Raw genomic sequence first — 20,314 nt, 5'->3', positions numbered from 1 at the left:
GAAGGCATCCTAGAAGTCAGCTGGTCTTGCTCCCTCAATATGTATACATGGGGAAGACTGGAGAGGGCACTATTGATATTTCTCAAAAAGGAAGGGAGAAAAAATCTCTTAGATCCATTTCCATCACCTGTGTCCTAGTTTACTATATCTGTCATGGATTGTTTCAATAGCTTGGTTTTTTGGCTTCTAGACTCTCTCTGGGTAATCTAGCCTCCATACTGGCCAGAGAAACCTATCGTAATTTGGGGTTGGGGTGGGATTGCAGGAGTGTGTCACACCTGCTTAAAGCCTTCACTAGCTCCCCAGTACCTATTAGATAAAATCCAAAATCCATTAGCTTGACATGTAAGCCTAAGCCTGTTTGTTAGTTCCCACTTACCTTTCTAAATTATTCTCTTACTTGCCATGTTTCCCTTTGGAATGTTCAAACTCCCTGCCACTCTCCATATTCTCACAACCTGACATTCTCTCTTTCCCCTCTGCCAACATCTGTCCCCCCAAAAAAAACCCATTAACACATGCCTACTGGTAGAAATTAAAACAGCTTATTGAGCATCTACTATCTGTCAGGTACTGTGCTGGGTGCTGGGAGTGTACAGTGAATGAGACCAGAGCGGGAGGACACAGAGGGCAAACAGGCGATAAACATAAAGAACACATGGTAGTCTTCTCATTTTATGGATGAGTAAACTGGGTCTCAGAGAGAGAATGTGATTTGGCCACAACATACAGCTAGTGCTGAGATCCCAAATGCAGATTTGTCTAACTTTGAACTTGGTACTATTTCCGCTATTTCCACTACCTACCTCCCTGAACCTGCTGCCTCCAAATCATTTCCTTCACCTACCTGTCTTAGTTCTCAAAATTACTCCATTAGAATGGTACTCTTGTGGGGTAGCACTTGCTTCCAAGAACTCCCTATCAACATGTTAGGACAGTATACCTGGGAGCCTGAGAACACATAGGTGGCTATTAGCATTTCTCAGTTTACTAGCTTTAATCTCTAGCAGGAAGCAAAGGAAAGCAGGTGCCAGATGCTGAGCTCTGATGGAAGGCAGAAGAATGATATAGTAGCCAGAATGAGGGCTTAAATGTATTGGAAGTAAATATGGATTAATATTTTTATAACCTTGGCAGGACAAGACAGAAATAACAAAACAAATATTGATAAGGTTGACAACAGAAAAAAAATTTGCATTGTGAAAAATTAAAGTCAAAAGACAAAGGAAAAACTGATGACATATTTGCAAGATATTTGACATATAAGGGGGTGATATCCTTAATTATAAGGAAATTTTCTAAATCAATGATAAAAAGAGAACACCTCAGGAAAAACTGAACAAAGGATATGAGTCAATTCACAAAATAAGCAATATATGACTTACTTAACATGGAAAGATGCTCAACCTCACTAGTAATTATATAAATGAAGATAAAGATGAAGGAAATTTTTTTTTGTCTAGCATATTGGCAAAGATTAAAATGATTGATACCCAGTGTTGGTGGGCATGTGGGGATAAAAGTACTTGCATGCACTGCTCATGGAAATGAAAGTTAGAACAATCTCTCTGAAGATTATTTGGCAACATGTATCAAAATTTAAAATTTGCTTACCCTTTGACTCACTGAGAAATAATTGTGGAACGGTGTGTAGAGATATATGCATAAGGTTATTCATTACAATGTTGTTTGATAATACAAAATTAAAAATAACCCAAGTGTCCTTAGATAGCAGAATGCTTAAATAAACTATGGTACATCCATGCAATGAAACACTATGCAGCCACTTAAAATGATGAAATAGATTTATATTAGTTGACATAAAAGGATGCCCATGAAATACTTTTGAGTGAAAAAAAGCAAATTATAAATCATCATGTAGAGAGTGTAAATTATGTATGGAGTGTAAATTATGGTATACACACACACACACACACACACATATATTAGCTTTAAAAGTAGTTTATTTCCTTCTTCAGAAACACATGAGCCTTCTGACCATTGTGCAAGACAACACAAATATATATATATATATATCCTGGACTATATTAAGAGAAATATCATTTCTAGAAGAAGTTCAGCTACACCTTGGGCAGAGTCCTCCAGGGTCCAGCTTTGGGCATGGTGTGTTAACAGGCACACAGACAAATGAAAAATTGAGGTCTATCCAGAGGGAAGTAAGTAGGCTAGAAGGGACCCAACTCAGGGAAATAGGTGAAGGTGCTGGAGCCAGAGAGGATAAAAATTCCAGGGAAACTGGTTCTGGCTTAAATAAAAGAAACTCTTTGAATGCTCTAGTTCTCTTGTGATTGAGTAGGCTGTCTAGCTAGGTATGGGAAGTGAGCTTCTCACCACTGGAGGTAAGTAAGAAGAGGGTCAGGGAGTCAGTTAGATGGCTTCCAAGTCAGTTCCCCTCTAGTTTTTGAGTCTTACACTTGACAAATGTGGACCTGCATTGCCTGCCTGAGACGGATGGGAAGGGCAAGGGCAGGAGCCCCTGGGAATAAAGCCTGGTGGGACCTGTGTTGAGTTAGAGCAAAGACCACAGTCAGCCTAGCTTCCCACCCCCAGTCCCTTGGAGAGATCTCCCCTTACCTCTCCTGGCCTCTCTTCCCCACTAGCTCTTCCCTTCTCCTACAGCATCTGACCTGTTGGGACTGCAGGGCTTCCAGCAAGGAGATTGGAACTCCTACAGCTCTTCCCTCCTTCTGGGTCAGAGAGTTTAAATTGGTTGATTGTTAGGCTGAATAGGTAGGCAGTTACCTAGGTGGTGTGATTCCAAGGGCACTAGGCGGATCCCCTTGTTTTAAGAGACCTCCCCAATGTCTGATTTTTCACCATAGTGCTTTGTCCTTTGAATCTTGAATGCTTTCCAAAGTTTCTTTGCAAAAATGCCAATAATTCCGGGAAGGGGATCACCTTAAGCTGCCAGGAAAAGGGGAGGGGTAGGGAAGGGCTTCTGCATTCTGCAGAAAGCCTCTTCTGAGAGTATCTAGAGAAGTTTTGTATGCTGGGAAGCTAAGTAAGGCAGAAGAGGGGAGGAGGCCTTTGGGGAGGAATTTTTCTATCCAGGGGCCCAATCTACAGTGCAGTTAAAGCTTAGAACAGCTAGACTCAGTAGCTCCTAGGCCTGGCTGCGCCTTAGAATCACCCAGAGAGTTTTTAAAAATACTGATGCCCAGATTTCACTCAAGCCAGAAGATTCTGATTTAATTGGTCTAGGGTGGGGTTCAAGCATAGTTGTTTTTGCAAGTCTTCCCAACTGATTCTAATGTGCAGCCAGGGCTGTGAACCAAGTTAAGAGAAGCCCAGTCAGATATAATCTAGTTTGGGGGAGAACAAACAGGGCTAGATCAGCCTTCTGGTTCTCAGTAGTGCAGAATCATGTGGAAGGGGCAGTACTACCCCTCTGCCCCCCAGCTACAGCCCCTTGCCTCAAGGGTGATTAAAGGCAGGAGGGCTAGTTACTTGTGTAGATGACCAAACTTTCTGGTTTTCCTGGGATTTTTCTGATTTTAAAACTTTTCTGATTTCTCACATCCCCAGCAAATCAGAAAGGGTGGCCACCACGGTGTGACTGCAAGTATTTAAACCTTCAGTCATTTATTTGAGCACAGATTGGAACAACCACTTCTTTTTCCCCCTCAGTTTTCTCGTCTGTGAAACAGGAATCGCCTTTGAATGTTTATGCTGACTCTCTCACTGGCTACTATAAAATGGAATAACATTAGTGAAAGGGCTCAGTGATCTGTAAAGCACTGCATACAGTACTGGATGGAATGTTATAAATAATAAGCACTACCTGCCAGGCTGTAAAGGTCATAGGATTCTTGCCAGTCAAATCTGTAATGTCCATTGTGGTGATTGGCTGGCTCTCATTTATCCTTTTCTTCTCTCCCATGGTTTTCTTTACCTCTTCTTTCAACATTTAAAAATTTCTAGGATATCAGAGGTGGAAAGGACCACTGACACCTTTCAGTCCTATCCCACCATTAAACAGATGGAGAGACAGAGGCCTAGGAGGTAAAGTAACTGTTGATCAAGATCATACAGCTCATTAATGCCAGAGCTGGGATTCAAACTCAGCACATCTTGATGCCCAGCCCCTTCATTCCAGAGTTACATAACATTGTCCAACCACCTCCCTGACTCCCATAAGCCCATATGTCCTTTATGAGGGCACTGTATTTAATTTTTCCCATAAACATTGTCTGAGTACAAAGAGAAAAGGAAGCTCAAGGGACTATGGGAGTTCAAGGCAGGGGAACCAAATTCAGCTTGGGGAAGTGGCTATGGTCAGGAAGGGCCTTTCAGATGAGATGAGCTGAGACTTGAAGAAAAGTAATAGTTCTTCAGGTAAACAGGGGTGTGTATGTGGCGGGGGGAAGCCAGCAGGGAAAGGGCATTTTAGGCAGTGGGAAAAGCAGACCCAATGGCCCAGAAGAGTCAGAAAACATGGTTCTTCAGTCCAGTCCAGTGGTTGGTGTGACTAGAAAGCAGGGTGATTGGTAGCTGGACAGATGAGGCTGGTCATATAAATTCCTACTAAGGAGTTTGAACTTTAGCTTGTAGATGTCAGAACACCATTGAAGGGTTTTAAGCTTGGGTCAGATATTTAACTCTCTTTAACCACTTTTAACTCCAGGACAAATAGAGAGGGATTAACAAAAACAATGTGAGAGTTAGCGTTATCCTCAATCTCAGAACAAGACACTCACTTTCCTGGCCCAAGTTGCTGAGTAATGGAATGACACCTAGCCCTGACTCATCCCTGGGATACTGGACTGGGAGGAGGCCCAGCTCCTGTGTGGAGGTTCAGCCTCACCCTCCCCTGTCTGGGCTGAGTCTAGGCTGAGCCAGATAGACTCTGGGCCCAAGCTGGCTGGCCTTCAGTCTGTCACTCAAAGAGTGTGCTTCCTAGTTTGCTCTGGGACAAGGGGCCCAGGGGCCCCGGGCCTCTCTACCCCTGGCAGTTCTGTTCCCTGGAAATGCATCCCCCAAGATCTCTGCTCTGGTTCTTGTTCCAATCTGCACTGGGGGAGTGTTCCCCATCTGTATTCTGGGCTTCATGTAATGATCCCTTCAATTCAGTTCCCTATAGCACAAGGTTCTCTTCCTTTCTCCCCCATGGAGTTTTCCTGAAGCATGTTCATTCACTGACAGTCTAATGAGGAAGGCAGACAAAAGTAATTATAGGACAGTAGGAGAGCTGGGTGTCCAAAGCATAGTGGTAACATAGAGAAGGAAGGCAGTACCTGTGATGGGGGTGGGCAGCTTCCCAGGGAAAATGACATATGGCTTGAGATGTAAAGGTTGATAGGGGTTGGTCAGGGGGAGAAGGATTATAAAACTGAGGGAACAATAGGCTCGAAGGAACAGAGCTTTGAACTGACCTAGGGATGATTAGGTGCGGTTTCAGCATAGAGGAAATGCATGGTGGGGTTAGGGAGGACAGGGAATGCGGGAAGAAACGTTGAGATAAGACTGCTCAGCTTCCTCCTGGGCCTCTCCACTTGATGGTTCATGGATACCTCAAACTCACCGTGTCCAAAAACTTCATCTTCTTGCCCCACAAATTGGTCCTCTTCTAGAGCTTCTAATCACTGAGTCCTAGTAATTCTACCTCTTTAATTTCTCTGTAATGTATCCTCTTCTCTCTGTTCCTAAAACTACCATCCTAGCCCAGTACTGAAGAATGAATATGACTTTTCCCATTCTACAAAGAAAATTATGTGACTGATCATGTCTCCCTTTTCATATGGAGTACAGGATGCTCAGAGCCAAATTCACAGCTCAACTGTGTCAGCCCTCGTGGCTTCCATATCTGTCCTCTATTCTTACCAATTTATCCTCCTCTCTCACCATCAACAAGGTTCCTCAATTTTGTCTTCTGATTCTAATGTCTGTCATACTGATTTAAAAATTGTATTTATTTATTTTATAATTCTATTGAATTTCTGTGGTGAGTTACCTCAGATCATTTATGGAACAAATTGAGAACTGGATAAGTTGACAGATGGTTGGCCCACAGGAGATAAAATATTTCAGATCCTCATTATTTTCACCTGAACTATTACAATGGCTTCCAAACTGAGTTCTATATCTCACACCCCTATCTCATCCCCTCCAATCTGTCTTCCTCTGGCCTGTAACATTATTCTTTCTAAAAGCAAATCCTGATCAAGTCATCCCCCTGCTTTAAAACCATCAGCAGTTCCTCATTGCCCTGAGGATAACAATTAAAGACCCTTAGCATGAGTTGCAAGACCCTTTGGAATCTTACCAACTTTCATTTATTTGTACTTATTGAGTACCAATTATACTATGTGCTAAATACTGTTCTAGGCACTGGCATTCAATAGTGATCAAAAATATGTACTGTTCTTGCCCTCATGGAACTTACAGTCTATTTGGGGAGACAGACATTAATCAGCTCAAGACTCAAATGAATGTATACTTACAAACTGTGGTCAGTTCTCTGGATGAAGGGTGGCTAGTTCTCTGAGGACATATGGCAGGGGGCCTAAGTTTTAGAAAGTTCCACAAGAAGTGGTATTTGGTCTGAAAGAAAGAATAGGTTGGTGTTAACTAGGTAAATTGTGGGTGTGGGGAAGTATGTGCCCCCTGCAGAACAAATAGTATGCAAAGGTCTTTGTAGGGGATAGATTGGAGGAAGCATGATACATTTTAGAAACAGAAAGAGAACGCCAGTGTAACTGGGATGCAAATAGCAACAGAGAGAGTTGGTTGAGAGGCTGTAGAGGCAGGCAGGAGCCAGACCATAAAGGGCTTTTAAAGGCCATGACAAAGATTCTGTTCTTCATCATAAGAGCTAAGAGAAGAAGCCACTGAAGGTTTTCAAACTAGAGAGTGACAGGATCCGATTTGCATATTGAAAAGTTTCCTCTGACTTCTTTGTGGAGAATAGATTGGAGGAGAGCCAGAAAGGATGTGGAGAGATCAGTTAGGAACCTGCTACAGTTGTCCATTTGACTCAGCTGGGACCAGGGTAGTAACAGTAGAGATGGGGAGAAGTGGACAGATTTGAGAGCTATTTATGAGGCCCATTGATAGGACTTGGCAATGGACTGAAATGGTAGGGGTGAAGAAGAAAGAGATGTTAAGAATGACTCTTAGGTTTCTGAAGGAGGACAGGTTTGAGAGGGAAGATAAGAGAAATCCAACTTTTTGAAGTGTTGAGTTAGAGGAATCTGTAATGTGGAGTCTCTTTGCCACATGACCTAGTGCTCCAGCCTTATCAATCTGCTTGCAGGTTTCTAAATTTCTGTGATCTCTCTTGCTTTCTTCACTTTATAGATTCTGTTCCTTCTGTCTGATGCACTACTTTCATAACTCCCCCCACCCCATCCCCACTTTCCAGGAGGAAGGAGTAGCTAGAAGAATGTCTCTAAGGTGTGAATGTACAGGGTGTGTATGTGTGTGTGAATATAGAATAACCAAGTGAGTGCAGTAGTTAAAAGTGTGTGTCCTGCGTCAGAGCATCTGGGCTTATATCCTCTCATCTTCAGGTGCTAATGACCTTGGGCAACTTACTTAAACCTCTCTCAGCTTCAGCTTCCTCATCTATAACACAAAGATAATAATACTAATGATTTGAGGTGGTTGTGAGGATTAAATGAGATAATAATGCATATCTAGTACTTAGCAAGGTGTCTGATACATAATAAACACTCAATTAAGATTGTATTTATTGTTGTTGGGCATTTGTGTGTGTGTGTGTGTGTGTGTGTGTGCTTGTGTGTGTGTGTAGTGGGGGTTGGGGTGGGCATGGGCAAAGAAGACACCAGCCTGATAGAGAAATCCAGCTGCATTTAAAGGGACAGATGAGTCTGGAAATGAAAGGTATAGGGCCTGGCTGTGGACAGAGAGAAAGTGCCAAAAATCACACTGTTCATAAGTCACCAAAGGAGCACTCACACCTAGGCCAGGATGCCAAATCCTATGACTTTTCTACTCAACTTACTGTTTTCGTTCACTAGAGGGAAAATGAAGAAAAAGTGCTTGCTAAAAGGCAGGGTGTATCACTTCAGCAGGGAGATGGTGGAATGTTCAGGATGTAGTCTAAGGGAAGAAATAAGGTAGGTCCAGCATATGGGATATTGTGTAAAAAGGAATGGTGGAGGTAGGCAGTAGTTAAAAAATGTAAAATTATTACTGGGTCTAGTGTCTGGTGAGCTGGACTCTAGTTTCAGCTCTTATACTCTGGCTGTGTGGTTTTGGGCAGGGCTCATACCTTCTCTGAGCCTTTTCATAGTAGGGCTGGGAATCTCTACCTTGTCAAAACAAGGAATAAATAAGATAATAAAGTTAACATGTGGGAAAACAGACTATAACCACCACCATCCACAACATATGAGCATCATTGTTAACATTGCACATGGCAGATAGCAGGAGCTCCAGAAAAGATTCTTGGATGAAAATCAGCATCTGTATATAAGAAAGTGTGAAAAAGAACATCTGTACATTCCTGTGTGGATAGACAGGTGGTTGATATAGAGTTCACAGGCTTCCTTTTCTGAGAAATAAAAGATGTGTTTCCAGGCTTCTAGCTTCTTTCTCCTACCAAACACTGGCTGGGAAGTTATTGGCCTCTCTTGGGCTCAGCCCCTTGAAGAGAAGGCCACCCCACACTGAGGGGCATTATGGAGGGAGGGTTTGTAGGGCATAAGGCATGCCCAGGCTCCATTCATTACCAAAACCAACCAGTGTTAATTGAGATCCTACTCTGTGCCAGGCACTATACTGCATGCTGGGGCTATGATGGTAAGCAGAACCTAGTTCCTGCCCTGATCAAAATTATGGTCTAACGGGGAGTGTAATAGTTTTCTATGGCTACTATAACAAATTAGTACAAACTTAAGGACTTAAAGCAACACTAGCTTATTCTCTTACAGTCTGGAGGTCAGAAATCTAAAATGGGTCAGCAGGGCTACGTTCCTTTCTGAAACTCTGGAGGAGAATCCGTTTTCTTGTCTTTTCCAGTTTCTTGAGACTGTCTGCATTCCTTGACTTGTGATCCCTTCCTCCATCTTCAAAGTCAGCAATGGCAGGTTGAATCCTCATCACATCACTCTGACATCTTCTTGTGCCTTCCTCTTCCGCTCTTCCACTTATAAGGACCCTTGTGATGACATTGGGCTCACCTGGATAATCCAGGATAATCTCCCCATCTCAATGTCAGCTGATTAGCAGCCTTAATTCTATCTGCAACCTTAATTCCTCTTTGTCATAAAATATAACATATTCACAGGTTCTGGTGATTAGGAGGTGGACATTTTTGGGGGGGCATTATTCTGTTATTCTGCCTGCTGCAGAGAGGTAGACATTAAATAAGCAAATACATAGATAAAATACATTATTGCAAACTATAGTAAGTGCTGGGGAAACAAATCTCTGAGAATAAAGGGTTTTTTGGGGGGAGGTGGGGACAGAAGGCATTCTACTTTAGAAAGGACGGACAAAGAAAGGAATTATATTTAAGCTGAGACCTAAAGGAAAGGAAGGAGCCAGCTATGCAGATAGCTAGAGGAAGAGTGTTCCAGGAAGAGTGTATCAGGCAGAAGGAAAGGCATCTGCAAAGATCCCAAAGTTGAAAAAGTATGACACTGAATGGTAAGTGGAAGTAGCCCAAGTCCAGCCTTTCCTAAAGAGTGGGAGAGCTCAAGTAGGAGCAGAATACCTCACAGAAGTAAATCAAATAAATGTGATAAGGTGAAGGGGTTTCATTGCCTCCACCTCCATTCTCCATGTAGTCTATGAGGTCAGAGGCATAAGGATGAGAAGCAGCCCCCTTAGACCAGCAGGCAACCCCATGAGCCCTGCAGTGTACTGTGCTGATTCAACTCCCTAGAAGATGGGGACAATCAGAATGTGGAGCACCAAAGGACTGGTGTACTTGCAGCTCAAGGACACATCCAGCCAGTGGGTAGATCCAGACAGAGGCTTTTGCCCAGGAAGCCAGGATGATCTCATCTCAATGGCAAGCATCATCAATCAGGAGGCCTGGAGTTGGGCACGTTTCTGGGAGATGAAGAGAGAATGCAAGCCACAATCCTTGATGTCAGGAGCTTTGGCTGAAGATCTGGAATTCATGTCACAGGAGGAATAAGACCTACTCAGTTTCCAGATCAGCTGCTAGACAAGAGAGCCCACATTTTTCCTGGGTGTCAGATACTCCGCTGAGCCATGGTAGGTAATTTGTCCAGGTTTGTTCTCGGCAGAGAGACTCACCAGCATGCTTCTGTACCTTTATTCCCCTCCCCAAGAACCACTCAGCTTCTATTTCCAGGAGATATCCCCAAAGCAACAGGACTGTAGGACCATTCCTCTTTTCTCCTAACTTGCTTGATCCTTATTGCTCTTGAGTTCGGAGATCCAGCAGAAAGAACACTGGCCTGGGACTCAGGAGAGCTAAGTTTTTCCCTGAGCAAGTTCATTTGCTTCTCTTGGTCTTTATGTCCTCACATATAAAATGGGGACATGTACCCTAGATGACATTAAAGGTGTGATATTTCAGGATTCTGATTTCTGTTTTCATCCTTTCACAAGGATGTGAGAGAGGTGGGATTAGGAAGTGATGAAGGACCGCGCCAGTTCTAAGATTCAGTGTTTCTATGAGTTAAACACAGGGCTCTCTCTCTTCTCCCAAACATTCTGACACTCAGAATAATTGACCAGAGGTCTTGGGACATCTGGCAGTACATTTGAGGCTTTGTTGATCTGAGGAAAGTAGAGCCAGACTTCTCAAGCTCCCAATCCTAAAGCCTTTGAGAAGGGGAGGCTGAAAGGGTTGGGGAGTGGTATTTGCGTGAGGCGAAGTGGAGAACAGCTCCTCTTTTTCCCCTGAGGTATTACATCCACTAGCAGCACATCATCTAGAGCCACTGGGGAGGTTCAGGAGCACATGATGTGTCTGGCTCTGAAAGGCATGTCCAACCCAGGGGAAGGCCCTGCATTTTCCCCATTGAGAAACATCCACATATGGGCTCTCATCTGCATGTATACAAATGGCTGGGTTGAACATACCCAGTGCATTGGGGGGCGGTGGGAAGAAGGGGAAGAGCTCTCGAAATATAGTTAGGGATGTTTGAGACCTACATTTCTCAGGTAAAAGAATGTTAGAATGTTTTCTGGTCTGAGACTAGGGATTAAGGAAAGAAAAAGTATTTCAGGAGGATGAACCTACATGTCACTGACTTGGAAATACACACACATACAGGCAAATGCATAAATAGACAAGTATAGGAGCATATAGACAATACACATATGACCAAATAGAGGCACATCTGGACCCAGGAAAACCCTGGAACATGCATTTCTACCCCAAATAAACACAGCTATGATCATCCTTTTTCCACATGCAAGTACCTTATGGTTTGCAAAATACTTCTCATGTTCAACCTTATATATCTTCTTGACAACAATCCCGGAAGGTATCAATTATTATTACCTCAATTTTTACAGATGAGGAAACTGAGGCTTGGGGTTAATCAATTGATTTGCCTAAATTTATCGAACTAGTAAATGGCAAAACTGAGGCTAAAACCCGGTCTTCTGGCTTCAAATTCAGTGCTCTTTTATACTATCTCATGCTGCATTCTATGTGGTGCTTTCTTTCTCTCTCCCATACACATACAAAAATTCATGCTGCTATCTTGCTGCATATATGCCTATCTCTATATGCTACAAATATGCATTCACATTTTCTGAATGAATAAAATGGATGGATGAATAATAACGTCAAATGGCTTAATACATATATAAATGCATAAAGCCACCAGCAGAAGGTGCTGAGCAGCACTTTTATGGAGGCCTCAGTAATGAGGGGAAGAGTCTGTTCAAACCCACGAGTTATCCTTCCTTCTGTTCCTTTTCCACTCACCTATGGGCTCCTTTTACAGAGCATAGGAGCTTTCCATGACGGGCCAATGATTTCAATTGGCCCTGCTGAGATGAAACCTTTGATTCCTATACCTCAACACTTAGGATGTGGGGAGTAGGGGAAAGAACACATTATTTCTATGTTTCTTCTCTGTCTCTCCCACCGGGCAATGAGCTCTGTGAGAGTGGGGATTTCTCCCGTCTTTTCATGTCTATATCCCTGGGGCTTAGTACAGTGCCTTGTGTATAATAAGCACACACACACACACACACACACACACACACACACACACACACACACACACACACACACACACACACACACACACACACACACACACACACACACACACACACACACACACTCATTTTCTGAATGAATTTAAAAAATGGATGGATGAATAATAAAGTCAAATGGCTTAATTTCAGGTCCTTACTTGTAGTGTGATCATGGCCAAGTGCCCTAACTTTTTTGAATTTCAGTTACCTTATTTGTCAAATAAGGATTGATACCTACTTTGTCTACCTAAGTTTTTCTTAGGAGTAAATGAAATAATGATTTGAAAATAGCCCTGTTTTTACTTGAAGGTTTTTAACATGCTGGTTTCATAGACTCTCAGAGTATAGCAATCTCCTCTTCAACCACCCACAGTGTGTAGTCAGCCAACCTTTGCTCACACACTTCCAATTATGACTTCAGTATTCATTGAGTGGCCATTTCCAGTTTTAGACAGATATGACCATAAGGACCTTCTTCCTTGCATCCATCATAGCTTTCTCTGAGCTCTGCCCTTTGGGGTCATATGGAGCCTGTCTGTTCCTTCTTTCTTAAGGTGGGTATTTAGCAGTCCAATGACATAGACAACATCCCCTTGAATCTTCCCAAGGTAAAACAACCTCAGATCCTCCAACTATTCATGTGTCCTGGGCCCAGCTCTCTCCCCAGCTAGCTCACATGGACATATACCCCAGTGTGTGTGTCTCCCCCTTAAAGAGGGGTGCACAGAAGGATACAGTCATCAGATGGGCTCAGACCAGGGAAGCAAAAGGCAGGACTGTCCCCTTCCCCCTAAAAATTAGCCTTCTGAGTTTGAATTAACTCTCCTGGCAGCCACAGCTCACTGCTAATGTTCACGTAGTTTAATTAACAAGTAAAACCTCAGAGGTCTTTTTAGCCATACTGCTGCTAAGTCACATCTTTCCCATCTTTTCCTCACAAGGTGATTATTTGGACCCAAGCACAACCTTTACATCTGTTATCCTTTTAAGCTTTACCATCACTCGGGCTTGTCATAAACTTTTTGGATCCTGACTCTCTTGCCCAACCTATCCACATTCCCTCCCAGATTTTTTTCTTCCTTCTCTTCTTCCTCCTCCTACTCACCGTTCTTTCTTTCTTTCTTTTTCTTTCTTTCTTTCTTTCTTTCTTTCTTTCTTTCTTTCTTTCTTTCTTTCTGGCTCATTGAAAAACTCAAATAGTATAAAAATATATATATTACGAAGGAAAAATTCTCCCTTTACTCTCCTCTAAAATCCCAGTCCCTGTTCCAGAGGTAACAACTAGTATCAATTTCATGTGCATCTTTCCCCTTTTCTGGGGACTTACAAACATATTTATAAAAACATAGATATTTTAATTCATAAATGGTATCATACTATTCATACTGTTCTGTGATTTCAGAGTAGATTTTTTAAAAAGTCTTTTCATAGTAGTTCATCCTTTTAAAAGGCTGAATAACATCCTGTTGTATGGCTATACCATGTATATAGTCAGTCCCATAGTGATGAACATTTAGGTTGTTTCTTTTTATTATTATAGTATTGTAGTAAATGTCCTTATAGATGCCTCTTTGTGAACAATAGAGTGTTTCCCTAAGATAGACAGGTAGTAGAGCTGGCGCATGCACACACACACCCCCAGCCCACCCCCACAAATAGAGCTGTGAATGGGGGGAGGAGTAATGAGATAGGAATAGAAGGCTCTATTCATTGGTCTTGTCTCCTAACAGGAGAATTTGAGGCAGTGTAAGGGGGAACTTGGGCCTTCAGAGAATCTGGACATAATACCAGTTGATAGGCCTCTAGGGTTGGACATGAGAATAGTAGATCCCTCTCTTTAGCTGAGCAATCTATCCTGAGCTCTAAAGATATGCCTGGAAGTGTGCTGTGCTCCTTCTGCATGGAACACAAAGTGTGATCCCTTTTGAGGGACAACTACAGCCCAGCCTGGAATGGAGGAAAAGAAAAAAAAAAGCAGCAGCTGACAAGACAAAGCAGAATGTGGGTGGGAGGCCAGATGAGCACTGCAGACCTGGGCACTACAGGAGCTGGGGGGAGGCAGAGAGCACAAGGAGGGCAGGAGAGATCAAGGGAAGGCTTTGTGCAGAGACAAGAGTGAGCACACCGGGCTGTGTGCATGCGGTGAGAGTAGCCTGGCTCGAGCGGAAGGGCTGTGCTGAGCAGCTGTGGGAGCAAGAGAAGCCTGCAAAGGTTAAGTGTGTGTGTGCTGGGTGGAGGGGGTCATCTGACGTGTTTGAGCACAGGTGAAGGCTGCATTTCTGAAGATCACCATGGTGACCATGTGGAGGATGGCCTGGGTGGGGCAACCTGGAGTCAGGGAGAACAGGGAGAGTCGGTGAGGGCTGACCTAGGGCACTGGCAGCAGCGATGGGAGGGAGAGAAGCTATGAAGGACAGATAGACAGAGAGCAGGGCTTGGTGATCAGATGGTAGGGGGGAAGGCAGAGGGGAGTTAAAGATGACGACATCGTGCATACAAAGGACGGCACTAACAGCAAAACCACCAACAAACACAGAGCGGTTGGGAAGGAAAGCTCCTGGGGAGGAAGAGGGTGAGTACCCCTTGCAGAGCCTCACATAGAACTGGGCACCCAGCAGGTACCTGGTCACCGCTGGAGGCATGGTAGGATGGACAGATGGATAGTTTCCTTCTAAGTGTATTGAGTTTGAATTGTGGGTTGTTCACAGAAGGAAGGGCCATGTGCTCAGCAGGCTGTTTTCTCTCTGGGTCCCATAGGCAGACCGGACACATAGGTGTGGTTGCTGGTCACTGGCTGCTGGGGGTAGGGCTGGGAGCTAGTGACTCCACTGGGAGACCCTCTCTGCAGGGCTAATTTCACATTCCAAGATGGCACTGGCTCAAGCTGAATTGATATTGGCTGGCTGGGGGAAGCTCTCAAAAAGCTTCCAGCCTTACTACTAAGAGGAAAAGCCAGAGAGAAACTCTCTTCCCTCTCACTGTGGTCCATTTGTAGGATTAATAATAAATATTCCCAGGCACTTTATATTGGCAAGATGCCATATTACCACTGTTTATTATTATTACACACCCACTCTCTCAAGCTGTCTAGTCTGACCACTGAGGTGCAGGGGTGATATGAATCTTAAAATCCATCTCCTTCCTCGGGTATGCCTGGTCACAGCTAGGGACTGAGAAGGTCACAGGTCAGGCTGGTGGAAAGAAGGTGGACCTTGGACTCACAGGACCGGGCCCCAAATCCCAGTCCCACCAACAACAAATTGTGTGACTTTTAGATAACTCCTTAGACCCTAAATTTCCTCATTTCTACCCTTAAAGGTTCTTGTTAGGTATTGAAATGGCCTCCCCCCTGCTCGGTACACGATAAGTGCCTCATTAATGTTACCTTCTCTTCTTTAAACCAAACCGTAGCTTTTGTTTCCAAGAAGTAGGCAGAAGATTGAGGATGGTTAAAAGCAAGACTTCTTTACTGCTGCAGTTTTTACTCTCAGCCATATTATGACAAGAGGACCTCTTACCTTTGGGGAGACAAGAGTATATCCTTCTGCTTATTTTCTTGTTTGTGTAAAGAGCACAGCTAGCCTAGTGCTTGGGCTGCTGATCCAGGGGAATTAAGAGAGAGAGAGAGAGAAGGACTCTGAGTGCATAGCCTTAAGCTTATGTTTGTCCTCACCTCTCTGTTAAATTTCTCTTCTATGAATGAAGGAGAAGAGCAACTTAGAGGCTTAGTTAATTCCTTACCCAAGCATCAGCCAAGAGCACTTGTGTGGAGTGAAGCAGAAGAGATCTAATTTAGATGTAAAGAAGGACTTTCTAACAATGATGAAAATGAAAAGCAGCCCTCAGAAAGTTCTGAGTGAAGGGGAACTTTTAACTGTTACCATCCAATGGATTGGGGAGGAATGCTTCTTTAGTCAAAGTATTCTTGGGATTCAGGACTGCACCCTACCTAGTTCCTCTCTGATATTGCCTCTCCTGCACTATTGTGTCCTCTGAAAGAGAAATACCATTTAGAATGCAGAAGCTTCTTTACTGCAGTGAGCTTATATCTTGAGTGGGAAGTGATTACAAGTCCAATCTCATTTCTCTCTTGAGCTTGGCATAGGCTTTCACATAAATCAGCCTTACTCAGTTCCTGCTTGCCATTTCCTTGACTCTGACATCCAGATGTGGGGCAGCTCTGGAACAGTCCCAGCCTCCGAGGAATCCTGAGCCTTTCCACTTGAACCCATGTATGGCCCTAAAGCACAGGTCAGATTTCTCCTTTTGTATCTCCCACCCCCTGATTCAGATCCCCCCCTCCACCCTAACTTCTTTGGACTCCAGCTTCAGAATGTCCTTGCACTGCCCCTCACCTAGCTTTACTGCTTGAAAAATAGTTGCCTGTTCCTCCTTGAACTTTGAATTCAGCTCTTCTAATAACCCAAGTGTCTGGGCTTCACTGGTGGTGCAGTGGTTGAGAATCTGCCTGCTAATGCAGGGGACACGGGTTCGAGCCCTGGTCTGGGAGGATCCCATGTGCCGCGGAGCAACTAGGCCCGTGAGCCACAACTACTGAGCCTGCGCGTCTGGAGCCTGTGCTCCACAACAAGAGAGGCCGTGATAGTGAGAGGCCCGCGCACTGCCATCAAGAGTGGCCCCTGCTTGCCACAACTAGAGAAAGCCCTCGCACAGAAACGAAGACCCAACACAGCAAAAATAAATAAATAAAATTAATAAAAGGCAGAATAGGTGATAGTGTGCCCCGAGCACACTATTAAAAACAAAAAACAAACAAACAAAAAAACCCCCAAGTATCTTCATACCTCTTACTTCCCTCACCCAGCCAACATATGTGGGGATGTTTAGCCCTTACTCCCATGTCTTCTCTCTACAAACACTGGCATAAACCTCATCATGTCTAAAGCTAAGTATTGGGATTACTCTGGCCCCAAGAAGATTGAGCTATCTCAGTTCACATGGGATCATGGTAGAGTGTGGGGTGGGTGAGGGAGATTAGTTCTGGCCATATAGGCATGAAGTATTTTACAAAGAGGTAAAAACAAAGGTGTGTTTCCCTGGCCATCTTGAAGAACAAGAGGGCACCTCAGCTACCTCTGCTCTGCTTTGGAGACATGGAGATATCAAATATGGGTCCCTCCTAGCCAGGAGGTTTCAAGTCTAACCTTCAAGCAATGTCCAGCTGCTTGACTATAATCACCATAACAAACTTCTGTCTGGTGAAGTGGTGGCAGCACTACTCCTCTGATTCTAGCCTTCAAAAATTCTTGCTTGTATTACAGAAACAGCTTAACTGAGCTCTTTGTCTTCTTTATTACCCCTGAATCCATTCTCCACACTAGTTGCCCGATCTTGAGTAAGTTCTTTCCTCTTTTGGATCCTCAGTTCCCTTGACCTGAATGGGGGCTAGACTAAACAGTCTCCTCCCATTTCCCCACCCTTCTCCCCAGGGGGCTAACCACCTCCTCTCTCAGCCCCTCTTTCCATCAACCTCCTTGCTTCCCTACCTTTGACTTCCCTTCCCTCACTTGAACTCCTGTGTCTCTTTTCCCTTTTAATACTGTGTTCAGATGCTTGACACTCCCTAATCAGGTCTCTTATGTGTCTGTGTTTGGAGCAGGGGGTGTGTTGGCATGGGATGTGGGGAATGACACACAGGGGGTTTCCACTTTCCAGGATGGACAATGAAAGTTGGAGTTTCCAATCAATTTCTCCTCCCGCTTTAGGCACTTAGCCTAGTTCCAGGCCCCTGTGAGCTCTAGAATATGAATGAGGGAATCAGTGAGTTCCTTGAACTCCTGGGAGAAAAAGCCCATGACAATGTCAAGGAATGTGATTGATGCCATTGCTACCCATGCTGCTGAGGCTTTCTGGGGAGTGCTGCTCTTCCTTGGGTCAACTGCTCAGCTCCAGAAAATGGTCTGGGTAGGGAACTCTGTTTTCCCTAGCACATATCAATGGATTTTGACAGCACTGAGAGAAGCTGAGGCACATTGATGCATGGACCCTGTTGAGCAGAGTAGTGAATAGGACTGCTGATTCCTGAGAGCAAATGCAAGGCCAGTTTTTATGCAACCCTGCTAGACTCATCTATTGTCCTAGGAAGTCTACTTCCTTTGTTATCCTTTTATAATGTCAGAGTGGGAAAGGACCTTGGAAGCCCAGGAGTTCAGCCCTTTCTTGTTACAGAAGGGGAAACTCAAGCCCAGAGAGGGGAAGGGACTTACCCAAGGCTACACAGTGATCAGAGAGTGAGTTAATGGCAAAGCTATGACTAAAATCCAGATGTCCCGACCATCCCTCTCAAATATCCTTTTCACTGCCCCAAGCTGGCTCATCATCCCTGAGGTATGTGTTACCCTACCTCACAAAGAATACTCAGACCATGCCTCCGCACAATTACCAGTGGATAGTAGAAAAAAGAACTATGGCCCGTCACTTTCAAACTAAAGCTCAGGCTTAACTAGATGACTGTTACAGTCTAGAACACCTCTATCCTGGGATTCTGTGACCTTGACAAGAAGCAGAAAGGGTGCTGGCAGACATATCTCAAAGGAGTGGACTGGGGGTGCATCTAACCTGGGGGAATTATCAGACAGTGAATCAGGTATCAGTGAATGTGTTGTGGGGGCTATAGGATCAGGATTTGAAGAAAGTGGAGACTGGGATTTGTAGGAAGGAAAGTGAATAGAGACAGATATGGGAAAAAGGAGCCCAATTCTGATAAAAATGAGGATTGAGCAAGGATGGGGTTGAAATATGATAGGAAAAGTGATATAGAATCCTACAGAAGAGAATCGATGAAGTGTTGGAGAAGCTGAGGCAGTTTAGCCAAGAGAAAAGAAGTTTCAGGGGGATATGGGATCTTCAGACTTCTGAGGAGTTAGGGACAGCAGAGGATTTGTGTTGTCTCAGGGAGCAGAGCTGAGATCCATAGGCGGAGCCACAGAGGAGTTCAAATACACACGGGAAGAACTTTCTGAGAGTCAGAGACGTCTTGAGTAGGAACGGAGAGTTTTGACAGGTAGTGAGCTCCCCATTAGTGGAAAGTTGCAGTCAGAGCTGTAAGCCTCTTTCCAGGGTGCGGCCTAGGGCCCAGCCCTACTTGGGGGTGGGGCCGAATGGCCCGGATGCTGAGGGCCAGGGGCCGTGAAGGGGGTGGGAGAGGGGCAGGGAGGCCCAGGTGAGGGGTGAGAGCCCCCACCGGGGCGCCCAGGCCCAGCCTGTCCCCCGAGTAGCTGGTGTGGCCAGGCAGGGCAGGGCAGGGCTGGGCTGGGCGGGGCGAGGCCCGCGGCCGGCTAGAAGGCGGGCGCGAGGGCGGGGAGCGGTGCGGAAGCCGGGCCACATAAAGGAGCGGGCGGTGCGACGGGGGCGGCTCTTTCCTGGGTGGGGTTTGTGAAGTCGTGGCCCGTTAGCAGGAAGCGGAGCAGTCGCCCCGACGCTGGCGAGAGACCCAGTCCGAACCCCCAGTCCCCGGAGTCCGAGCCGTGTGTACTGCGTTCTCAGCGCCGTCCGACAGCTCCCAGCCAAACTTCACCAACTCCGCCGCCTTTTCCGCCACCATGCCCAAGACGGTGAGTGCCGGGGATGGGCGCTTCCGACCCCGGGGGCTCTTGCGGACCCTCATAGCCCCTCGCCGATGGCCGGGGACTTGGGCGGCCGGGGACTTGGGCAGCCGCGCGTCCGCTCGCGATGCCGCGCCTTCCGCCGAGGCCAGGCGTGGGGAGGGGCGGCAGTGGAGTCCGGGTCTGGCGCGCCCTCGCGAGTAAAGGGGTCCAGGGATAGAAGTGTGGGCCGGGCGGGCCGGTTTCCTTCAAGATTCTAGTTCCTTGTGTTTGGATTGCCACGGTAGGGAAGGCTTCCTTGGGGGCCCAAGGTCTCCTTTTACCCCTGACGGGCCCTGGGCGCAGGGGAGAGGACTCTGGTTCGGAGGAGGACACTTACCCCAGTCCAGGAATTGGCGCTTTTATGGGGCGAGGCTGCCACTGACCAGGAGGGGCCATGCGAACCGAGAAGCAAGGAGGAGGGTGGGAGCTGCTCAGGGCGGATCCCGTAACCCCACTCACCTTTCCCACAGCCTCCCCAGGCGGCTTCAGCTGTTTCCCACTAGGAGGGGAGGAGAGAGTTGTGGACA

General features: G+C 45.4%; 1 protein-coding gene across 2 annotated transcripts in view; it reads left to right on the top strand.

Moving 5' to 3' along the window:
- Positions 1-19,530: 19,530 nt before the first annotated feature.
- MSN (moesin) overlaps positions 19,531-20,314 on the top strand; it is a 67,698-nt gene continuing 66,914 nt past the window's right edge. Inside the window, exon 1 of one of the 2 annotated variants that reach the window (XM_024752737.1) lies at positions 19,531-19,754. In XM_024752737.1, coding sequence (XP_024608505.1) covers positions 19,743-19,754 — 12 coding nt within the window. In that variant the 5' untranslated portion in view covers positions 19,531-19,742. The remainder of the gene's footprint in view (positions 19,755-20,314) is intronic. The other variant, XM_024752738.1, reaches the window with a different exon arrangement.

This window comes from Neophocaena asiaeorientalis, unplaced genomic scaffold, assembly GCF_003031525.2.
Source record: "Neophocaena asiaeorientalis asiaeorientalis breed wild unplaced genomic scaffold, Neophocaena_asiaeorientalis_V1.1 scaffold439, whole genome shotgun sequence".
NCBI lineage: Eukaryota > Metazoa > Chordata > Mammalia > Artiodactyla > Phocoenidae > Neophocaena > Neophocaena asiaeorientalis.
This window is presented reverse-complemented; position numbering and strand designations above follow the sequence as displayed.